The sequence below is a fragment of the Carassius auratus genome, chromosome 22 (assembly GCF_003368295.1).
Source record: "Carassius auratus strain Wakin chromosome 22, ASM336829v1, whole genome shotgun sequence".
NCBI lineage: Eukaryota > Metazoa > Chordata > Actinopteri > Cypriniformes > Cyprinidae > Carassius > Carassius auratus.
In genome coordinates, this window is record NC_039264.1 from 14,430,198 (window position 1) to 14,449,511 (window position 19,314).

The window sequence follows — 19,314 nt, forward strand, 5'->3', positions numbered from 1 at the left end:
TGTAACTTTTTGTAACTTTTGTTCCGTCGAGATCACGAGAAAATTAATTCGTTATAACGAGAAAACAAGAAAGACGCAATAATAATGCATGGCCGGTCAGAACTTTAATATGACAGGACTTTCCTTCAGAGTGATTCATTGGAGCAGGAAAATGTTTCTGCGTTGGCCGGGAATCGAACCCGGGTCAACTGCTTGGAAGGCAGCTATGCTCACCACTATACCACCAACGCGTGCTTACTAGTGCGCACTACGGACAACACATACTCAGACTCAAGATCACATCGAGACAAGTACGCAGCGGGAATCTTCTTCATAATATAATACGCGTCGCACTTTCTGGAGAAATTAGTTGTGTTGAATACAGTGTTTTAGCCAGTGGATGTTGAAAGAGGAGCAGGTGACAAAAAGGTTGGTGAATTTGTGCAATTTACTGCGTTTGAAATTACAAACGCCTTCCAAAGAAATACATGGTACAAATACCGACTGAGTGATCATTCAAGGACAAATCAATTTGTTCATCAGTTGATGCAATGTTCACTTCAAACACTTCTTGACCCTGTATTTCTGGTCAGCTGTCGAGACTGGTGTTTGTGTCAGTGTCCACAAAACTGGAAGACTTTCTGATTCAGAGAGGAACATTTAGAAAATTAGGAATTAAGGATAATCAATAAATTCTCAATAAATTATTGATGCTGTGTAAATAATATGCTATCGTTTAACCTATACATACGTAACTCTGATTATTTTAAAATGTAATCAAATAATATTAATATTTTTTTAGTCTGATTGTAAATCTAGATTTTCCTACATGTAATCAACCAGCTCTGCGTATATAATATAGGTTGTAATAATATAATACATTAGCCCTATTCGCACGGGATTAGTGTTATCTTGTGACCTTGTGTGATTTTGAAATTACCCCCCATCTGAATTCCGTGTGGTGCATTCGCACGGGATAAGCGAAGCTTTTTCTACTCGAATTTACTGACTTATCTCCCGGATGTCAAGGCTTTGAGGGTCTCGCTCTATGGTCCGGTTAGATGGGTTTAAAAAAAAAAAAAGAGACCAATATAGTCTCGTGCGCTTTGTCATTTACATTTCACCATGTTAAAATAATACCTTACGGAAGTTCTAAGCGGCCATGCATTATATTTTTTTTCCTTTTTGTTTTCCCGTTATATGCTTGATTTATTTGTTAAACATTAACCTCAAAACCTTTTCAGCTTTCTCTTTCTGCGAATTGTATGATATGATGATATGATAATTGTAGCGATATGACAGCACCCAAAATACTATCAGACGCTACAACACAGCTCCTTTCTTCGCGAAAGATAGATGTAAAGGCGCACTGATTGTCAATGTGTACTTGGCTCGATGTGATCTTGAATCTGAGTATGTGTTGTCCGTATTGCGCACTAGTAAGCACGCGTTGGTGGTATAGTGGTGAGCATAGCTGCCTTCCAAGCAGTTGACCCGGGTTCGATTCCCGGCCAACGCAGAAACATTTTCCTGCTTCAAACACTCTGAAGAAAAGCCCTTTCATATGGAGGCTCTGAGCGGCCATGCATTATTATTTTTGTCATTAACAACTTTATTTTCTCGTGATCTTAACAGAACAAAAGTTACAAAAAGTTACAAAACTGTGCCAGCAGATGTCACTATAGACCTGAATATAACTGATAGGTGTTGTATACTGTTTATCCACTTTACTGTACGTGTTTGGGATAGAATAGGACCTTCCTCGTGATCGCAGAATTGTTAATTGCTGACATTTAATTAATTCATAAATGTTAAATGTTTGCGGCAGTATGATTATTTTGTTTATTAAATTCTTCTTAGATGAGTTTCACCAACGCGTTCTGTGTCATCAAATAACTGCTTATCAAAGCAAAGGTTGACATCACTGTATTCTGTTTGCACCTATATCTTTATTTGTGCTTCTTTGAAGTACATGATTTTTAGTTAATAAGCAATGATGTTCTGTTTATCAAGAATAGGACAGGATTTAACGATGTAGGCTATTTTGTAATGTGCCTCTTTTCCTTATTATTAAAGGTCCCGTTTTTCGTGATCCCATGTTTTAAACTTTAGTTAGTGTGTAATGTTGTTGTTAGAGTATAAATAATATCTGTAAAATTCTAAAGCTCAAAGTTCAATGCCAAGCGAGATATTTTAATTAACAGAATTCACCTACAAAAAACGACGCGTTTGGACTACATCCCTCTAGTTCCTGTAGTAATGCGAAAATTATAATTCACATGTAAAACTATGTGCAGCACATTTTGCTGAGGACAGCGAGCTTCCTCAATCTCAATCAGTTTAATGCCGGATTCGCACAAAGATTATTCATGAAAGATGGAGCAGTTCCCTCTTTGTCTGGAGAAGGCGTTGTTTATGGACCACAACCGGTAAGTGTATTTAATTATTTAAACTGGTGCGTTTAACAGTTTCTGTAAAGTATTAAACAAAGGGCAGCCCTGTTTAGCTTTGTTAACTAGATGTTAGGGATGTGCAAAAAAATCTGATGTGATTTTCATGTGCATCTCGTCAGTAAAAACGCTCCTGTGATTATAAGTACTTCTCCAGCACATGCTCCTGCCCACGTGCTTTTCAAAACTAGCCCAATCGCGTTTCCAGGAGGGCAGCGCGCGCTCAGCTGCTGTCGAATCACAACACAGGAACCGCTGGCCCAATCAGAACTCGTCACGTATTTCTGAAGGAGGGACTTTATAGAACAAGGAAGTCATCAGCTCGTTTTTATGACAGTGAAAACAGCGGTATACAGATAGGTGTACTGTGTTTTTTTTACATGCGAAACATGAACACATGTTATATTGCACACTGCAAGGGTGTAACTTTGGTTTGAGAAGTGGGGGGGGGGGCACAAAATGGGGAAAAATGTTTTCGATTTGAATCACATTTCCTCCATTTACATACAGTTAGGGACTATGGTGATACAAAATCTAGGAAATAATTAAGTTGTTTATAATGATAAATTCTGCCAAAAAGAATAATAGGCTACTATGTATAAGAAAAATATGTCTTACTTTATTTATTTGGGAAGTCGTGGCCTAATGGTTAGAGGGTTGGACTCCCAATCGATGGTTAGAGGGTTGGACTCCCAATCAAAGGGTTGTGAGTTCTAGTCTCGGGCCGGACGGAATTGTGGGTGGGGGGAGTGCATGTACAGTTCTCTCTCCACCTTCAATACCATGACTTAGGTGCCCTTGAGCAAGGCATCAAACCCCCAACTGCTCCCCGGGTGCCGCAGCATAAATGGCTGCCCACTGCTCTGGGTGTGTGCATTTCGGATGGGTTAAATGCAGAGCACGAATTCTGAGTATGGATCACCATACTTGGCTGAATGTCACCTTCACTTATTGTTAATTAGCCAAGACTTGAGAGAATAATTTTATAAAGTCAAAAACTTTCACTAAAGATTTTCCGTCTCACCTATGAAATATGAAAATGTGCTAGCCTGTTTCTGATATGACATAATTAAAATTAATTACCTGACCCTTTACACAGCACATACCTGCAACTCTGAGCTACTTCTCCCTGTCTCACCCTCTCTGTTCTGAAGCAGCTCCACCTCATCTGTGCTCTGATATGAAAACAACAGAGTTATGATCATATTGAGTCCACATAGCCAGAAAAGAGTCTCTAGATGTACATTTTAAAAACTGGGTGTGCCACATTCATTTTCAGATTAATGTTAAAAAAGAAAAAACCCTGACTGCGTATCAATAACGTTACAGACTAGACTGAGCTGATGTGTTAAACTATACTCAGGCTCACCACATAACCATAACACTATATTAAATATAGGCTAACTCAGGCTAGCTCGACATTAAGCCTTTTCTTTAAACAAGTAAATCAATTTTTACAAATAAACTTCCATTTTAAATGAACAAATATTGTAAGTGAACAACAAGCTCAAGTTTAGAAAAACATTTATTATTAAGACTTATTTTATTTCTGCATCTGAGTATAATGAGTGGAGTAGCCTATAACAGCAGCCAGAGTCTGCTTGTCATACATTGCTTACAGAAAACGCTGCTGTTTAAAGTGGACACAGAATGTTTTAGGCAACATTAAATGTTTAGGTTAGCTAGCTAACGGTCTGAAGTTACCTAGCAACAGTGCATGTTAACGTTTGCTCATCAACAGGTGTAGACCATAGACTGTCAAAAAATAAGTAGACAGACATTTTGATTACCCTGACCTGAGCTAATTTACTGAATCAACTAACTCACATCTCCTTTCTTTCTTTTTTTCATCCATGAAGACATTAAAGTCATCTGTTGCTGGCGTTTCATGACTGACTGCGATACCGGCTGCTCAGTAGAACTTTCAGTGCGCTTACACTATTTAGAGTGTGCACGAGACGTCCCTGCCTGTACGCGGACGCGCGCATCGACACAAACAGGCCGGATGTCTGTTCTGCTCGGTCCTGCTCCTCCGTGACGATGACGGCGCGCGGTTAAAAAAAAATCATAACATACTAATTTGAATGTGTGGGGGGGGGACACGAACGGGATTTTGAAAAGTGGGGGGGACCCTGTCCCCATAGGAAATTACGCCCGTGGCACACTGTAAACACAATCAAAGCTTCAAAAAACACGAGAAACGGGACCTTTAATCTTTATTCAACCAGTAGAGACATTGGGGCCTCAACTGATCTAAAATATCCAGATAGAAATGTATTAAGCATTCTCAAAGGTACAGCAGCAGAATTCCTCAAAAATCTGCCCTAGCTGTGTATCATCAGCTTTGAGCCCATTCTCACCATGATATCTTTACATCCACAGTAATGCACGATAACCTGACGCCTTTCCGGCTGTCAAGGTTTGTTTTCTTCTTAATCAGCCATAACAGAAATATAAACCGTTATAGTGTAGTGTGATCTTCATTCACACAAAATGAGGACGTTGATTAAAACTTTATAATTATCGATCTTGGCGTGAAGGGGCTTTACCTCGGAGTAAAATGTTTCTGCGTTGGCCGGGAATCGAACCCGGGTCAACTGCTTGGAAGGCAGCTATGCTCACCACTATACCACCAACGCGTGCTTACTAGTGCGCACTACGGACAACACATACTCAGACTCAAGATCACATCGAGACAAGTACACAGCGGGAATCTTCTTCATAATATAATACGCGTCGATCTTTCTGGAGAAATTAGTTTTGTTGGATTATGTCTATTGGTTATTCAGTTTAAGAAAACGAATGGGAATTTAATTTCAGAAACGTATTACTGCAGATACACCAAAAAAACTCTTACATTTTGCGCACGCGCTCTGAACACCACGTACGTAACAGATAGTTGCGACGTCATGACGCAAGGCTCCGGAACGAGATAGATGTTTTCGGCATGATTGAGCATATTAAGTAAGGGAACGAGTTCAGCAGAAAACCCTGGAGCGAAGGTGAGTTATACATCACCTCCAGATATCTATTAAAGATAAAGACGGCGTTGTTTACTGATTAAGGCTCAGATCAGCCTTGAGCTCGCGCTGAAGCAGGTGAGTCTGCTGTTGATGGACAGAATTATTATTAAACACACGACACGTCAGTAGAAACATTTGTTTGATCTGAAACAGACAGATTTGTCGTGCAGTGACGTTTACACTATAAAGAATCAATGTTGTTTTGTTTTCCTGCCATGTGTGATTACTTGTGTTGACAGTTAAACCAGATTAGTGCACGTGACACAGTGATATTTGACCTGTGTTTACGAGAAGACAGATGTTTATAAAAACCTCGTCAGAGTGAAATAAACGCGCTGTTCCTTTAGTAGAAGAAGTAACTTACATGTGGTTGATGGTGCCTTGACTCATGTAAAGGTCAGGGGTCAGATGCATAAACAGGGACTAGATCAAGACAGCGATTTGCTAATGAACTAATCTGTCTAACTAGCCAAAAGGCAAGTCTTTTTCATTTTACTTTATTTTAATTTTATAAATAAAGTTACTTAGATAAATGTTTTTATGTAAATGTTAAAAAAAGATGTATCATCACCCGTCTTTAAAATCAGTGGCTAGTTGCATAAACTGCTTAGGCTTGTGTTACAAGTCATCTTTTTTTTTCTTTCTTTAGCAGGTTGTTACTTTTTCAAGTTTGTTAGATGAAAATGTAAACCGGTTTATACAGATGTTTAATGGACAATAGGTTGCAAGTTCAAACCCCAAAAAGCCTGGTCTTAACTAACAAAATATTTGCGAAGACTATTTAAAATATTTTATAAAACATATCTATATATAATATTATATATATATATATATATATATATATATATATATATATATATATATATATATATATATATAAAAAATGCATATATATATTTTTTCAGGATTCTTTGAATATAAAGTTCAAATGAACATCATTTATTTGAAATAGAAATATGTTGCAATGTTTATGAATTATAAAAATAGAAATGCATCATAAGCTGTCACGTTTGGTCAATTTTAGTGCATATTTGTTGAATTAAAGTATTATTTCTCACCTTTTGTATCACGGTTAATAGAGCTATGGTTCATGAAAACGTATCATTCATAAATCTAATGATATAATGTTAAAAATGTTAAGTTAAAAAAAATACTAAATATGCCCTTCAACAGTTATCATAAAATATATATATATATATATATATTTATTCAATTTGTATCTATTTTAGGGTAAAATATGATTGCAACATTTAAAAGTCACACATATGCGTGTATGAGAGTGTGTTTTGGTTAATAATAAATGGTCTCGTCCCAGGACAGTGGGCCGGTATGTTGCCTGATAAAGATGGCCCGAGCGGTGGCGGAGGGGTCCAGGACGGTCCCGGGACAGAAGACCCTTCAGTGACCCTGTTCAGAGAATACCTGCGGCTGAAGACCGTCCACCCAGAGCCCGACTACGGTACCTTAGAGACCCTCTCATCCCGTCCCGCGGTAGATAGAAGGGCAATATCACCTCCTAGGTTTATGACTTGGATTAACCTTTGTCCAGGAACACACGTTAACCCACACAAAGTCTAGAAATTGTGTCTACGTTGGCAGTTTACTAGTTTTAAGACTTATTTGCCGTGAAAGGTGTTCTAATGCATTACCAATGACATCTGATGATTGACCGCCGTCTTTTGTAGCGTTGACGACCCCAGTCACACTTGAGTTAGTCAAAATAAACTCTCTGTAAATATTTAGTCGTGCATATAATGTAAACTGCACTTAGCTGTTGCAACCCTGACCTGTACTTTCCTGCAAACATCCCCAGAATAAAGGATCGGGATATTGTTCATTAACAGATCGCAAAACTGCAGTGTCTAGTGTCTTTTTCACAATAGATTTCATTTACATTATTCAGTTACATTATACTACAGATGAGATGGATATAAATAGAAAATAACTGCTGTCTCTGAAACTGAGGTGTAATGATTGTATGAAACACAACCTTTGGTTATCAGAAATGAACGGTTGCTGACTCTCATGTCTGGGATCAGTGAAGTAAATCTGCGTCTGTCAATCCCTCACTGTCAGATGCTGCTATAAGGTTCCTGGAGCGGATAGCGGAGGAGCTGGCTTTACCCATGAAGAAAGTGGAGGTATTGATGCTAACTGCTAGATCTGTCTAACTCTAGTCATGTTTATCATCGGTCACATCCGTGTTAATTTAAAGCTGCCCCTCAGGTGTGTCCCGGTCGAGTCATTGTGATCATCTCGTGGGTCGGCAGCCGGCCCGAGCTGAAGTCTGTGGTGCTGAACTCACACACTGATGTGGTCCCGGTGTATGAGGTACTGCTGTCACACATCAGTCACTGTACGGATCACGTAACGAGGGTCAGATCTCACTCAGAAACCGTGTGACTGTCTGCTTCAGGAACACTGGAAACATGATCCATTCGCTGCTGTCAAAGATGAGCACGGCAACATCTACGGCAGAGGATCTCAGGACATGAAATGTGTCACGATACAGTGAGTTTTAAACCAGCCACAAACTAAACATTATGTTAAGGGGGTCATATGACGCGATTACAAGTCTTCCTTTGTCTTTGGGAGTGTTACAAGCTGTTCCTGCAGGGTTAAGATCCCTAAAGAGATATCCTTTATAAAAGTTGAAACTCATCCATGACCCTCCTTAAACGCTTCAACATGTCTACATCACTGTGTGGGAAGATTTGCATAACACCAGACAAATGTTTACGCAAAGAAAGGTGGCATGACTTTGATTCGCTGTAGTATTGTTGCTGCCGCCGCAGTGTCGTGGGGATGCTGTGTGTTTCCAAATATGGTAAGGGGCGTGGCATTGATGTCACATGCATGAAGTGTTCGGCCAATCACAACACACTAGATAGCTGGCCAATCAGAGCACACCTCGCTTTTCAGAACGATGAGCTTTTGTAAAAATCAACCCATTTCAGAAAGGTGGGGCATAGAGGAACAAAAATAATGTACAGTATGTGGAAAATGTGTGTGTGTTTTTTTTTTTTACCTTAAACCACGTAAACACACATTGCATTAGACCAAATACATAAAATATTGTTCTTTTTAGCAGCATCGCATGACCCCTTTAAAACCTTTAACCTGGCAAGCCAGTGTTACAGTTGCAGTTAAAGTTGATACTTTTATAAATAGTGGTCAAAATCATGAACGTTTTGAGATGAAGTAAGAACAGCTTGAAATCTTTTGGAGAATTATAGTCCGATATTTTCAGTCATCAACTATGGTTTGGTTGGGTGCAAAAAAACATAAGAAAAGCATAATAATTTGTCATCTATATTAGATATGGAGTTTGCTGGTGAATTAAAGTTTTGTTTCTCTGCAGGTACATTGAAGCCATTCGCAGACTGAAGGCGGCTGGGAAGAGATTTTCTCGTACTGTCCATTTAATATTTGTCCCAGGTCAGCTCACAACATACTCTAAAATGCTAGCAACAGACCTTAAATGGGTCATGAACTGCCTCTGTTTTTATTTTTATTTTGTACTGATCTCTGAGGTCCACTTATAATGTTATCAAGATTTTTACATCAAAAACCATAATATAGAAGTAATAGGTGATTTTCTGTCTTGTTTAGTCCCTCCATTCTTGTGTAATGTTGGGATCAGAAAGAAGACAATGCAAAGACAAAAAGTTTTTTTCCACAGCTTGGCGCTACACAGCATCTTGCTGTTTTCAGAGCATCTTCATCGTTTGGTTTCTGTGTAAACCTGCTTGTCTGTCTCTCTTGTTAACACTAAGCTACATGTTTAAATCAGTGGGCAGGGCTAAACAGGCAGTGATTTAGAATCAGGGGCGGGGGAAGTTGTAACCTAATGGTAATAGAGTTTGACTCCTAACCCTAAGGTTGTGGGTTGGAGTCTCGAGCACCAGTACCATGACTGAGGTGCCCTTGAGCAAGGCACCGAACCCTCAACCATCCTTGGCTGTATGTTACGTTTGAGCGGCAACCTCCCGCTCTCTCTTGTGAATCCAACAAGGAAGTGACTAAAAACTGCAATTCATCCCCTGGCTGCTTGAGGCTGGGAACAAAAGGGAGTCAGTCCCATAGACTCCACATGTTAAAATGCCCAACTTTACAACAGAAAAAAACATATTTACAGACTGGTTAAATTATTTTTTTTTTATAACTCATCCATTTAAATTATATTAAACCTTAAAGTTATGCATAATTTAATTAAGGGTGTGGCCACTTGAGTGACAGGTGGATTGCTGCTGCTCACAGTGCCATCGCACTAGGTGGGCATGGCTTCGGCAACCAGCTCCTGCCTTTTTGCCCAATTCTGATTGTCCGGTAGAGTCGGGCAGTGACACGCTGCCTAGATGGCGACGGCCCGCTCTGCACAATTTGAGCTTCAAAAACGCTCTTCAGGAGTCTACGAGTGACCTCATGAACACTATGTCCATGTTTTGATACAGCCTATGGTCACCTCACACGTCATGTCACTTAAACGGGCAGTGATTTAGAATCAGTGGGTGGGGCTAAACAGGCAGTGATTTAGAATCAGTGGGTGGGGCGAAACAGGCAGTGATTTAGAATCAGTGGGTGGGGCGAAACAGGCAGTGATTTAGAATCAGTGGGTGGGGCTAAACAGGCAGTGATTTAGAATCAGTGGGTGGGGCTAAACAGGCAGGGATTTAGAATCAGTGGGTGGGGCGAAACAGGCAGTGATTTAGAATCAGTGGGTGGGGCGAAACAGGCAGTGATTTAGAATCAGTGGGTGGGGCTAAACAGGCAGTGATTTTAGAATTGGGGCAGGATTAAACCTGCAGTTATTATTTCATTAAATTAGTTTGTGCCAAACATCTGTAAATGAATATTATGTATACAGTCAGTGTAATTTAAACCAATTTTTTTTTCTTAAATCTACCTTATTTTTGGTTGAATTTATGTAGCTGTTTGTAAATTTAATGTGTGTCTTCTGGTCTCATCCACTTCCAGCTATTTTTAGCTGCATAAAACGGCTTGATATTGCACACTGGTGTTTCTTACCATATTATTTTAATGTATTGTCTAAATTATAAACACACTGGTTTGTAATGCAAACAGTTTTACTGTTTCCACTTTGTTATTCTTCACGTTATTTCACTACAGTGACTAATGAACCGTATGTCTCAAACATCATACGAAAACAGCTTTCTTTGGTGTTAAAAAATAAGGTGGATGGTCAACGTGGTAAAAATTGTCCCTGAATTGTAGTTAACTATAATACAAGTTTTCCGTATTATTGCACAACATTAAAAACACTTCTGGAAGTAAAATGTGATTTTGAATGACATTTCACATTGGTTTTATGTAATGTCTAATTTTCACAAACATGTTTTCCTGAGTCTTTTTGTATATCTTTTGTAGCAAATTAAACATTGCATAACAGATATCAATTGGTGCTTTTGCTTCAGTTATTACCAGTTCTGCAATAAAAACAACTTGGTGTTTTTAATGTTTTTGCCAGATGAGGAGGTCGGTGGTCACAAAGGAATGGAGACATTTGTGAAACTTCCTGAATTTCAAAAGCTGAACATTGGTTTTGCCCTTGATGAAGGTAAACAAACCTGTAGATCCAGTCTTCTAGTTGATGAAGTTGCTTTAGTATTCTCAGGTTTTCTCAAAATTGCAGACTTGATTTTAACAGATTAAGGGGTGAATTCATTAAACGGTTAAACTGCTTTAGCACCCCTTTAAACAGAAAGACACACACTGCGCTCCCTTATACTTAAGCTCATCCGTCAAACAGTGTAGCATTCAAAAACAAATACAGTACAGTTCAGTCTTCATAAAATTCATTTTTTAAACTAAAACATGTATGCACTAATATTAATGAGGGTTTCTGCCTGTTTTATTTGTTCTCAGGTTTGGCAAACCCAACCAATGCCTATACTGTCTTCTACGGAGAAAAGAACCCCTGGTGTGAGTATCACATATGACATAAGCCACATTTACTCTGTGTTCATCTGTGTGTGTGTGTGTTAACACACGTGCTGTGTCCTGCAGGGATCACAGTCCGCTGTCCAGGAAGTCCAGGCCATGGTTCCAGGTTTGTGGAGAACACCGCAGCAGAGAAACTAGTGAGTGTGTTCAGAATGTGATGTGGCTAAACATTTTTTTTTTCTGTAAGGATAAAAAAAACAAACTAAAAAAAAAAAAAAATAAAAAAAATAAAAAACATTTATATTGGTGCAAAACATTTATATTTCAAATAAATGCCATGAAATATTAGAACTTTGACAAATTTGAAATATCCACCTGTTATATAGACTGTTCTCTAATAATCAGGGGCTGGATTCATGAAACATTAAGAAAAAGTCTACCATTTTCTTCTTCTTATATTGTGTATTTTGTTTTCCCAAAAATTCTTCTTAAGAATGTTCTGATTTTTTTTTAAGACCACGTTAACACTAGTGCATTTTGTTTTAAAACGCATAACTTTTGCTACTGTTACACCAATCTTTACACTACTCCAGCGTTTTCGTTCCTCAAAAACTGAGACTTTTGATAACGTTGCAGACCTCGATATAGTTAGAAAACTCTGGGGTTGTGTTTCAGTGTAAACGGACCAAAATTGAGACTTTTGAAAACGATGTCATTGCTGCTTTCACTCTGTGTATCCTTGACAATCATTTAAACAATAACATCATGCACATTGTTGTGCCCATGAAGGGTTAAGTGTGAGTGATTTACATGTTAAGTCAATGCAAAGACCCGAATAGGCATCCTGTGGTTCAAAAGACGCAGCACGAACTGAGCTTTTCGGCCTTTTTGACGCTGCGTAGATTTGCGCAGATCAGGTAACGTGAGCACTGAGCTCCCGCTGATCGCATGGAGCTGATCGTCTCCGAAATTGGCGAAACACATTTTTAAATGGGCGCAGTCTTTATAAATAAACTGCATATTTGAGTTTAAAACAACTACGTTATCACATGAAATACTTTTAAAACTACATTTCATGACACTATAACAGTAATATTTTGAAAATTATCCGAATAAATGGTGGTTGAAATCACAATGCTGCGTGAACTCAACTGGCAGAAGCCCCTCCCATGACGTGAGTTTGTGTCTGTTGTGAAGTTAATTTCACGCATGAATGACGCAAATAAAGTCAAAATGTTAAAGTGTACAACTACGTGCAAATTGCACAATTTATTAGCGCAAGTCGCATCTGGTGTGAACGCCCCATAAAAGTGTTCAAAAACACGGCACATTAAAACATCAGTCAAGCTGGTTGCGATGAAAATAGTTATACTTTTTATGATTATTAGGATAATCAGCAGGAAGGACAAAAAAACAATCCTTGAAGTGTGAGATTATAAGTGTGTCTTCAGCCATTTATTCAGTCATATAAAAACTGTAAATTTCTTCTTAGGTTACATTTTTAAGAACAAAAATGGCACTTAAGAATATTCTTACGACTTTGTGGAATTTTTCTTAAGAATATTCTTAATTCCAGAAATGTTTCTTGAATAGCAAATCATAATGATTTCTGAAAGATCAGTAATATCTTCTCTTATTTGTGGGGACGCAGCATACACACGTTGAACTATTTGAAACAAAACTCTTTCAAAAATGTATAATACTTGTACATGCAGTTTTCATGTTCATTCTCCTATTAATTGACAAACTACATTAACATAACAGAAGTCTATTTTTTGTCCTGTTTCTGATGCATGTGTCTGTATTGTGTCCACAGCGGCGTGTTATAAACTCCTTCCTGGAGTTCAGAGAGAAAGAGAAAACCCGGTGAGCTTCATTCTCAATCTGTATTATAAACATCTGGTTAAATGAGATCTGTTAAATGTGAAACTACACCTGTGTGATTTCCAGGCTGAACACCAATGAGTGTTTTACTCTGGGTGATGTCACCACTGTGAACATGACCATGGTGAAAGGGGGCGTGGCTTACAATGTGGTTCCTGCTGAAATGGATGTCAGCTTTGACTTGAGAATCCCGCCCACTGTTAACCTGCAGGTGTGTATCTGGATCATTACATGCAAGTCTCTTTTTATTTATTAAATTATTTGGCTTTGAACTGATTCTTTTGCCATGTGTCACTACCGCTTCTGTTCTCTGTACAGGAGTTTGAAGAGAAGATAAAAGCCTGGTGTAAAGAAGCTGGTGAGGACGTGACATATGATTTTGCACAGGTCAGATTTATTCTTACACATCAAACACCATTTCATCTGGCCTGATCTCACATCTGGTAATTGCATGTGTCTGCCAGGAGACTATGGCCACATACACACTGTAGAGATTCAGGAGTGACATTATCTTAATTATCATCACTACTTGATCTCGCTCTTGAACGGTTGCCATGTCCACTTATTATAAGCGATGCTTATTAAACATCTTTAAGGTTTGTTGTTTGGGCTCGGCTCCTAAAGTGATCCAGTTTATGGAGTCAATAAAGTAGGCAGGTGCAAGTGGCAATATTTATTTATTAATTTATTTATTTCTAGCAAGATCTGGCAACATTTCTGAGTGAAAAACCATCCCTGTGATTTCTTGCACCCCACATTGAGAAAAGACACAATCGACTAGTTGCTCAATTAGTTTCCGTACACATTGCATTTGGTAGTGTTAATTGGGAGAACCAGTCTTCCTGTAAATTACTAAACTGTGTGTGTACAACAAGCACAAGAGACTCATTATTTGGTTTTAAATTCGTTGCTTTTTTTCTGCTCTTCAGAAACACATGGACCAGAATTTCACGTCCACAGAGGAGAGCGACCCCTGGTGGCACGCGTTTAGCTCCACCTGCAAAGCCATGTGAGGGGGAAAAGTAGTTTGTTGCAAAGTTTTGTGAGCCTCTAGTTAAACACATGCAGACATGTGACTTTGTGCTTCTCATAACAGGAATATCACTCTGAAAAAGGAAATCTTCCCTGCTGCCACAGACAGCCGCTTCATCAGGGAAGTAAGTCACTTCTGTCTGAAGACACATACAACCTGGCACAGTGTCTAAAAAAATCTGAAATATAACTGAAGATGCATTTATTTCTGTGATGTAAAGCTGAATTTTCAGCATCTTTCCTCCAGTCTTAAGTCACATGATCTTCAGAAATCATTCTAATATGATGATAGCTGCTCAAGAAACTATTTCTGTTCATTAGTTTTGTATGTTATATCCCTCAGTTGGTGAGTTCCTATTGTGTTTTTGTAGGAGGGTCTTCCTGCCATTGGCTTCTCTCCGATGAATCTCACTCCCATCCTGCTTCACGATCATAACGAGTATCTGAATGAGCAGGTGTTCTTGCAGGGCATCCAGGTGTACGAGCGTCTGATCCCGGCTCTGGCCAGTGTGCCACCTCTGAGCGGAGAAGAGTAGAGGATCTCGCTCCTCCTCTCCTGCTTCAGTCTCTCACAGCTGCTTCTGCTCCTCGCGGTTCTGAGTAAAGGGGCTGATTTCCGCACAAATGTATCTGACATAACACCAAAGAATGGGCTGATCCTATATAATGAAGATCACCTCTGTGTTTGTTTTAATTAACTCAGGAGCTGCTTTCTTTCAATAACGTCTTAGAAATGCTTTTAAGTCTTATTTGTTAACAGATATCCACAATTAGGAGCTGATATGAACTGTTGTTTTAATTCATAAAGTGTACATTTAACACACTTAAATTAGGCAGTTTGTGTCTCCATATATGAAAAAAGAAAATGATTTCAGAGACTGAAACTGAATAGCTGTGCTTGCCATAGATGTATTGTATTTTTTAATACAAATGATTCTGATGCAAACATGAATTTATGTTTACTGAAAATGCATATTGGTCACTTATGAGACTTACATTGCACAGTAAATTCAACTAGAATGAGTCACATTTCATCGCTTCTTATTAAAATATTTTTTGACACAAATCAACATTGATGTGGTTGTCTGGTGCTACTTTGCCCTGATTTAAAAGTTAAGGGGTAATGTATCTGAAATGTTAGTGTTATTTTTATTACACATAGACTGACTTCATATAATAAATAATATAGCTTAAAAGGTGATGTGTATTTTTCCCCGCTTTCCATAGATGGATAAATATATACTATAGATAGATAGAAAATATATTTAATTCAGACCAAATATCTGTCAACCATACTTTTCATAAACAAACAGCCTTAACTCTTCTGATTAAACATTTCCAGTATTTTATATTGACATTAACAGGAATAAAGCATTTTATCTCTCTGTTTTCAAAAGTAATATAACAACTTTCATAGGACAACCTTGTTTTAACAAATGCACATTAAAACAAGTTGAAACCCACCAATTGTCTATTTCGAGCTCCTGCAGCACCGCATTACAATGTGGTTCTCTTTCAAGAATTCACTCTACATTGCAAAGCATCGCTGTGGGAACTTCCCTTCTCTTCTCTAAAATACTGAAACCTCACAAGATAATGGTAGTTCAGTAACTGGCCAATTGTTGCTAGTTGTAGAGGTTACTACAACTTCTTCACTGCATCCGATGGCTACCGGACCAGCACAAGCATTGCATCGCCTGCCTGGGTCTGGCCCATGCTGAGGCTGCTCATGGCATCGTCTCCGGGTGAGAAACAAACAACTTTTTCTCATGGACCTTTTCCTCATTCAATCTTTTCTAACAAGAAGAAGATTTTGTGTTTCTATTGGCCAACATAGTTCATTCTCACGCTCACTAGCATGTGGGGTGCCACGGGGTTCAATTCTTGCCCCAGTCTTATTTTCTTTAAAAATGTTACTGATGGGTGGTAGCTTTAAGAATTATGGAGTGTTCTTTCACATGTATGCTGATGATAAATACGGTTCAAGCGGAACAAGTCGAGGCTGGGGTCTACTTATTGAATGAATCAACTTTTTGATTGAATCGGTTGAATCTCAATGACTCGATCTTTAACAGTAACTTGCTGCCACCTACTTCAGAGATTCAACCACATATTACAACATGACTACTCTCTCCAGTTCATATGCAGACCACCCCACTTCAATGGCATGGTTCTATCACTGACGTTACCTCAAAATGCCCTTGTTCTGAGACTGGAGGCTCTCAGTCTGCCCCCAAAAGGAGCAATCAGGTTCAGTATCGAATGGAGTCCCTAATCTCTCTTGGGCACCACAAAATAGCTAAGATGGGGGACTGCATCCGATACTGGACCTGAGGCCCATTATCAAAGCGCTTGACAAACGTGCATTTAGGATGGTGACTCTGAAGCAGATCTTGGCAAAAAAAAAAAAAATCTGTCCCAGGAACTAGTTTGCATTCATCGATCTTAAGGATGCATACTTCCATATTCAGGTTGAAGATTTGTGTTCAAGGGCACAGCATATAAGTATTCAGTTCTCCCATTCAGGTTGGCTTTAACCCTGCACACATTATTAAAGTGCATAGATACAGTGCTTTCACTTCTTCAACTGGACGATTGGCTGATTTTAGCCCATTTTGTTCATGCTCTGAGACTGTGGTGTGACTGGGAAATATTTAGCAGCAGTCTCGGTGGATGAGGATTGGATACACTTTGGACCTGTGTCCAAAACTACATTGTTACTCTCCGTCCCAGAAGTCTCTTTCTATCCCTTTTTAGGCACAGGTAATTCCTTTGCCCACTTTGTCTGCTTAGCCGTTGACCTCGAATGATGCTATGTATCAGAGTGCCAGTTGCCATGTTAGGGCTTTAAGGATCTGTATCAACTTGTGGTTCAAAAGGACACAAATCTCAAGGTTTGGATCATGTTCCGGTTTTTGAGCCACCGATCAGATAGTTTTTTTGGTCAGCAAGAAAATAAGTATTTAAATGTAACTTTGCTTCCTTTAATTACTTAAATCTAAGTAATAAGGTTTCTAACTTTAGAGAGACAATGAAATACACTGTGGATTCCAACTCAAATGAGCTAATTGAAAGGTGTATTATGAAAGATAAACTGTGTAGTTATGAATTTCATCAGGTTGACATTCATGTTGTGCAGGTGGAAATGTTGCTGAGATCTTTGACTGTTGGTGGGTCTGCTGGTACAGACAACTTGGATAGTCGGCTGTTGAAGTTATCAGCTGGACATATTTCTAAACCAATCTGTCACATTTTTAACAGATGTCTGACTGGTGGTGAGTGTCCAAAATTTTGGAAGGAGGGTAAGATAATTCCTTTACCCAAAGACACAAAATCAACTTTATGTGGTCCAAATAGTAGGCCTATAAGCATTTTGACTATTCTGAGTAAATTATTGGAAAAGATTGTATCTAAGCAAGTGCAAGATTATTTTGCTAACAATGATTTGACTACCATGTTTCAGCATGCTTATAGGTATGGTCATTCCACCTGCACTGCAATGACACAAATGTCGGATAGCTGGCTAACATCAATTGATAATTCAATGCTAGTGGGTACACTACTACTGGACTTCAGTGCTGCCTTCGATGTGATCGACCATGAAATTTTGATTTCCAAACTTATTAGTTATGGTTTTACTTCCTCAGCAATCAAGTGCTATTTAAGAGCTATTTGTCGGAGAGGTCGCAAAGAGTTTATTTTAATGGTGCATTATCTTGTAGCAAGTCCCTGGATTGTGGTGTTCCTCAAGGAAGTTGCCTCGGACCTTTGTTATTTTCAATTTTTACAAATGATATGCCATATATACTCAGTAAGGCTACATTGACTATGTTTGCTGATGATACTACTCTTTATTATGCAGCCCCTTCATGTTCAGAGCTTAATCAGGTTCTGTCTTGTGAGATTAGCAAATTGTATAACTGGATCAAAACAAATAAATTGTTCTAAATATTTCAAAAACTATGGGTATAATATTTGGTTCTAAGTATAGATTATCTGATAATCCTAAAATTAATATACAAGTAAATGGTCAAAATATACAGCAAGTAAAAAAGTTGAAGCTTCTTGGACTTTGGCTTGATTCCACATTGTCATGATCTGATCACATTAACACAGTTGTTGCTAAAATGGGTAGAGCTGTTGCAGTTATGCGTAAATGTGCACAGTTTCTAAATTCACAGCTGTTTAGTCGTGTTGTTTGTACATTGGTTATGTGTCATTTGGATTACTGTTCTGTTGTATGGTCTGCTGCATCAAGTAGTCATTTAAAAAAATTACAAGTGGCTCAAAACAAGGCTGCAAGACTGGTTCTTGGTTGTTCTTCGAGAACAAGTGTTGCAGAGATGCATGAACATCTTGCTTTGGCTGATGGTCAAGCATAGACTATCTGTTAATATGTTAGTATACCTTCATAGAATTATTATTACTCGGACTTTTCGGACTTGGACTCGAAATTTCTTTATGATAATGTAATTTACTATTCAGATATGCATTCACATTACACAAGAGGGGCGAATAGTCGACAGATCTCTTTATCCCTAACTAAATCTGACTCTATGAAGAGGACCGTGTTTTATAGGTCAATTGTGTTTTGGAACAATATTCCAGTTGGGGTTCGTGAAATCAAGGGAAAAACTGGTTTAAAAAAAAAGACTAAGACTGTATTTGTTTTCAACATCATAATATTGTCTGGATTGGTTGAGTGAGGTTGTATTATGTGCTACGTTCTTTTTCATTATTTTAATTAGTACTTTTTGTATATTTGTATTTTTTTTCTCTCATGTGTATTTACATATGAAATATTTGGGAGTAATTGTGATTGTAATTATTGGGTTTTGTATGTATTGTTTGGACCCCAGGAAGACTAGCTGTCGTCTTGGCGTCAGCTAATGGGGATCCTTTTAAATAAACAAATAAACACAGACATTGTTTTAAAAATAATTATATACTTATCAGTTATAAATAAATTATATAGGGGTTCAATAATTTATTTTAGTTGTAAATACGAATGTATATAATAAAACACATTTGTTTGGTATGTT

General features: G+C 38.3%; 1 protein-coding gene and 3 non-coding genes across 4 annotated transcripts; 2 read left to right on the forward strand and 2 right to left on the reverse strand.

Moving 5' to 3' along the window:
• Positions 1-158: 158 nt before the first annotated feature.
• Positions 159-230, reverse strand: trnag-ucc (transfer RNA glycine (anticodon UCC)). Its single transcript has one exon. It is a non-coding gene; the product is annotated as a tRNA-Gly (tRNA).
• A 1,196-nt stretch (positions 231-1,426) lies between these two features.
• On the forward strand, positions 1,427-1,498 carry trnag-ucc (transfer RNA glycine (anticodon UCC)). The gene has a single exon. It is a non-coding gene; the product is annotated as a tRNA-Gly (tRNA).
• A 3,498-nt stretch (positions 1,499-4,996) lies between these two features.
• On the reverse strand, positions 4,997-5,068 carry trnag-ucc (transfer RNA glycine (anticodon UCC)). The gene has a single exon. It is a non-coding gene; the product is annotated as a tRNA-Gly (tRNA).
• A 236-nt stretch (positions 5,069-5,304) lies between these two features.
• On the forward strand, positions 5,305-15,344 carry acy1 (aminoacylase 1). The gene is made up of 15 exons (XM_026197892.1): positions 5,305-5,431; positions 6,768-6,911; positions 7,529-7,593; positions 7,679-7,783; positions 7,869-7,963; positions 8,814-8,890; positions 10,941-11,030; positions 11,339-11,395; positions 11,480-11,553; positions 13,173-13,222; positions 13,307-13,451; positions 13,559-13,627; positions 14,170-14,249; positions 14,337-14,397; positions 14,644-15,344. The coding sequence occupies exons 2-15, from the start codon at positions 6,782-6,784 to the stop codon at positions 14,806-14,808; spliced, it is 1,263 nt and encodes a 420-aa protein (XP_026053677.1). The 5' UTR covers positions 5,305-5,431; positions 6,768-6,781; the 3' UTR covers positions 14,809-15,344.
• The last annotated feature ends 3,970 nt before the right edge of the window (positions 15,345-19,314 follow it).

What these genes read in the sequence shown, in the direction of transcription:
- acy1 (XM_026197892.1), top strand. Translation starts at nt 6,782, where the DNA reads ATGTTGCCTGATAAAGATGGCCCGAGCGGTGGCGGAGGGGTCCAGGAC. An exon ending in ATGTGGTCCCGGTGTATGAG is followed by an intron (nt 7,784 to 7,868) that starts GTACTGCTGTCA and finishes TGTCTGCTTCAG; the next exon opens with GAACACTGGAAACATGATCC. An exon ending in TGACATATGATTTTGCACAG is followed by an intron (nt 13,628 to 14,169) that starts GTCAGATTTATT and finishes TCTGCTCTTCAG; the next exon opens with AAACACATGGACCAGAATTT.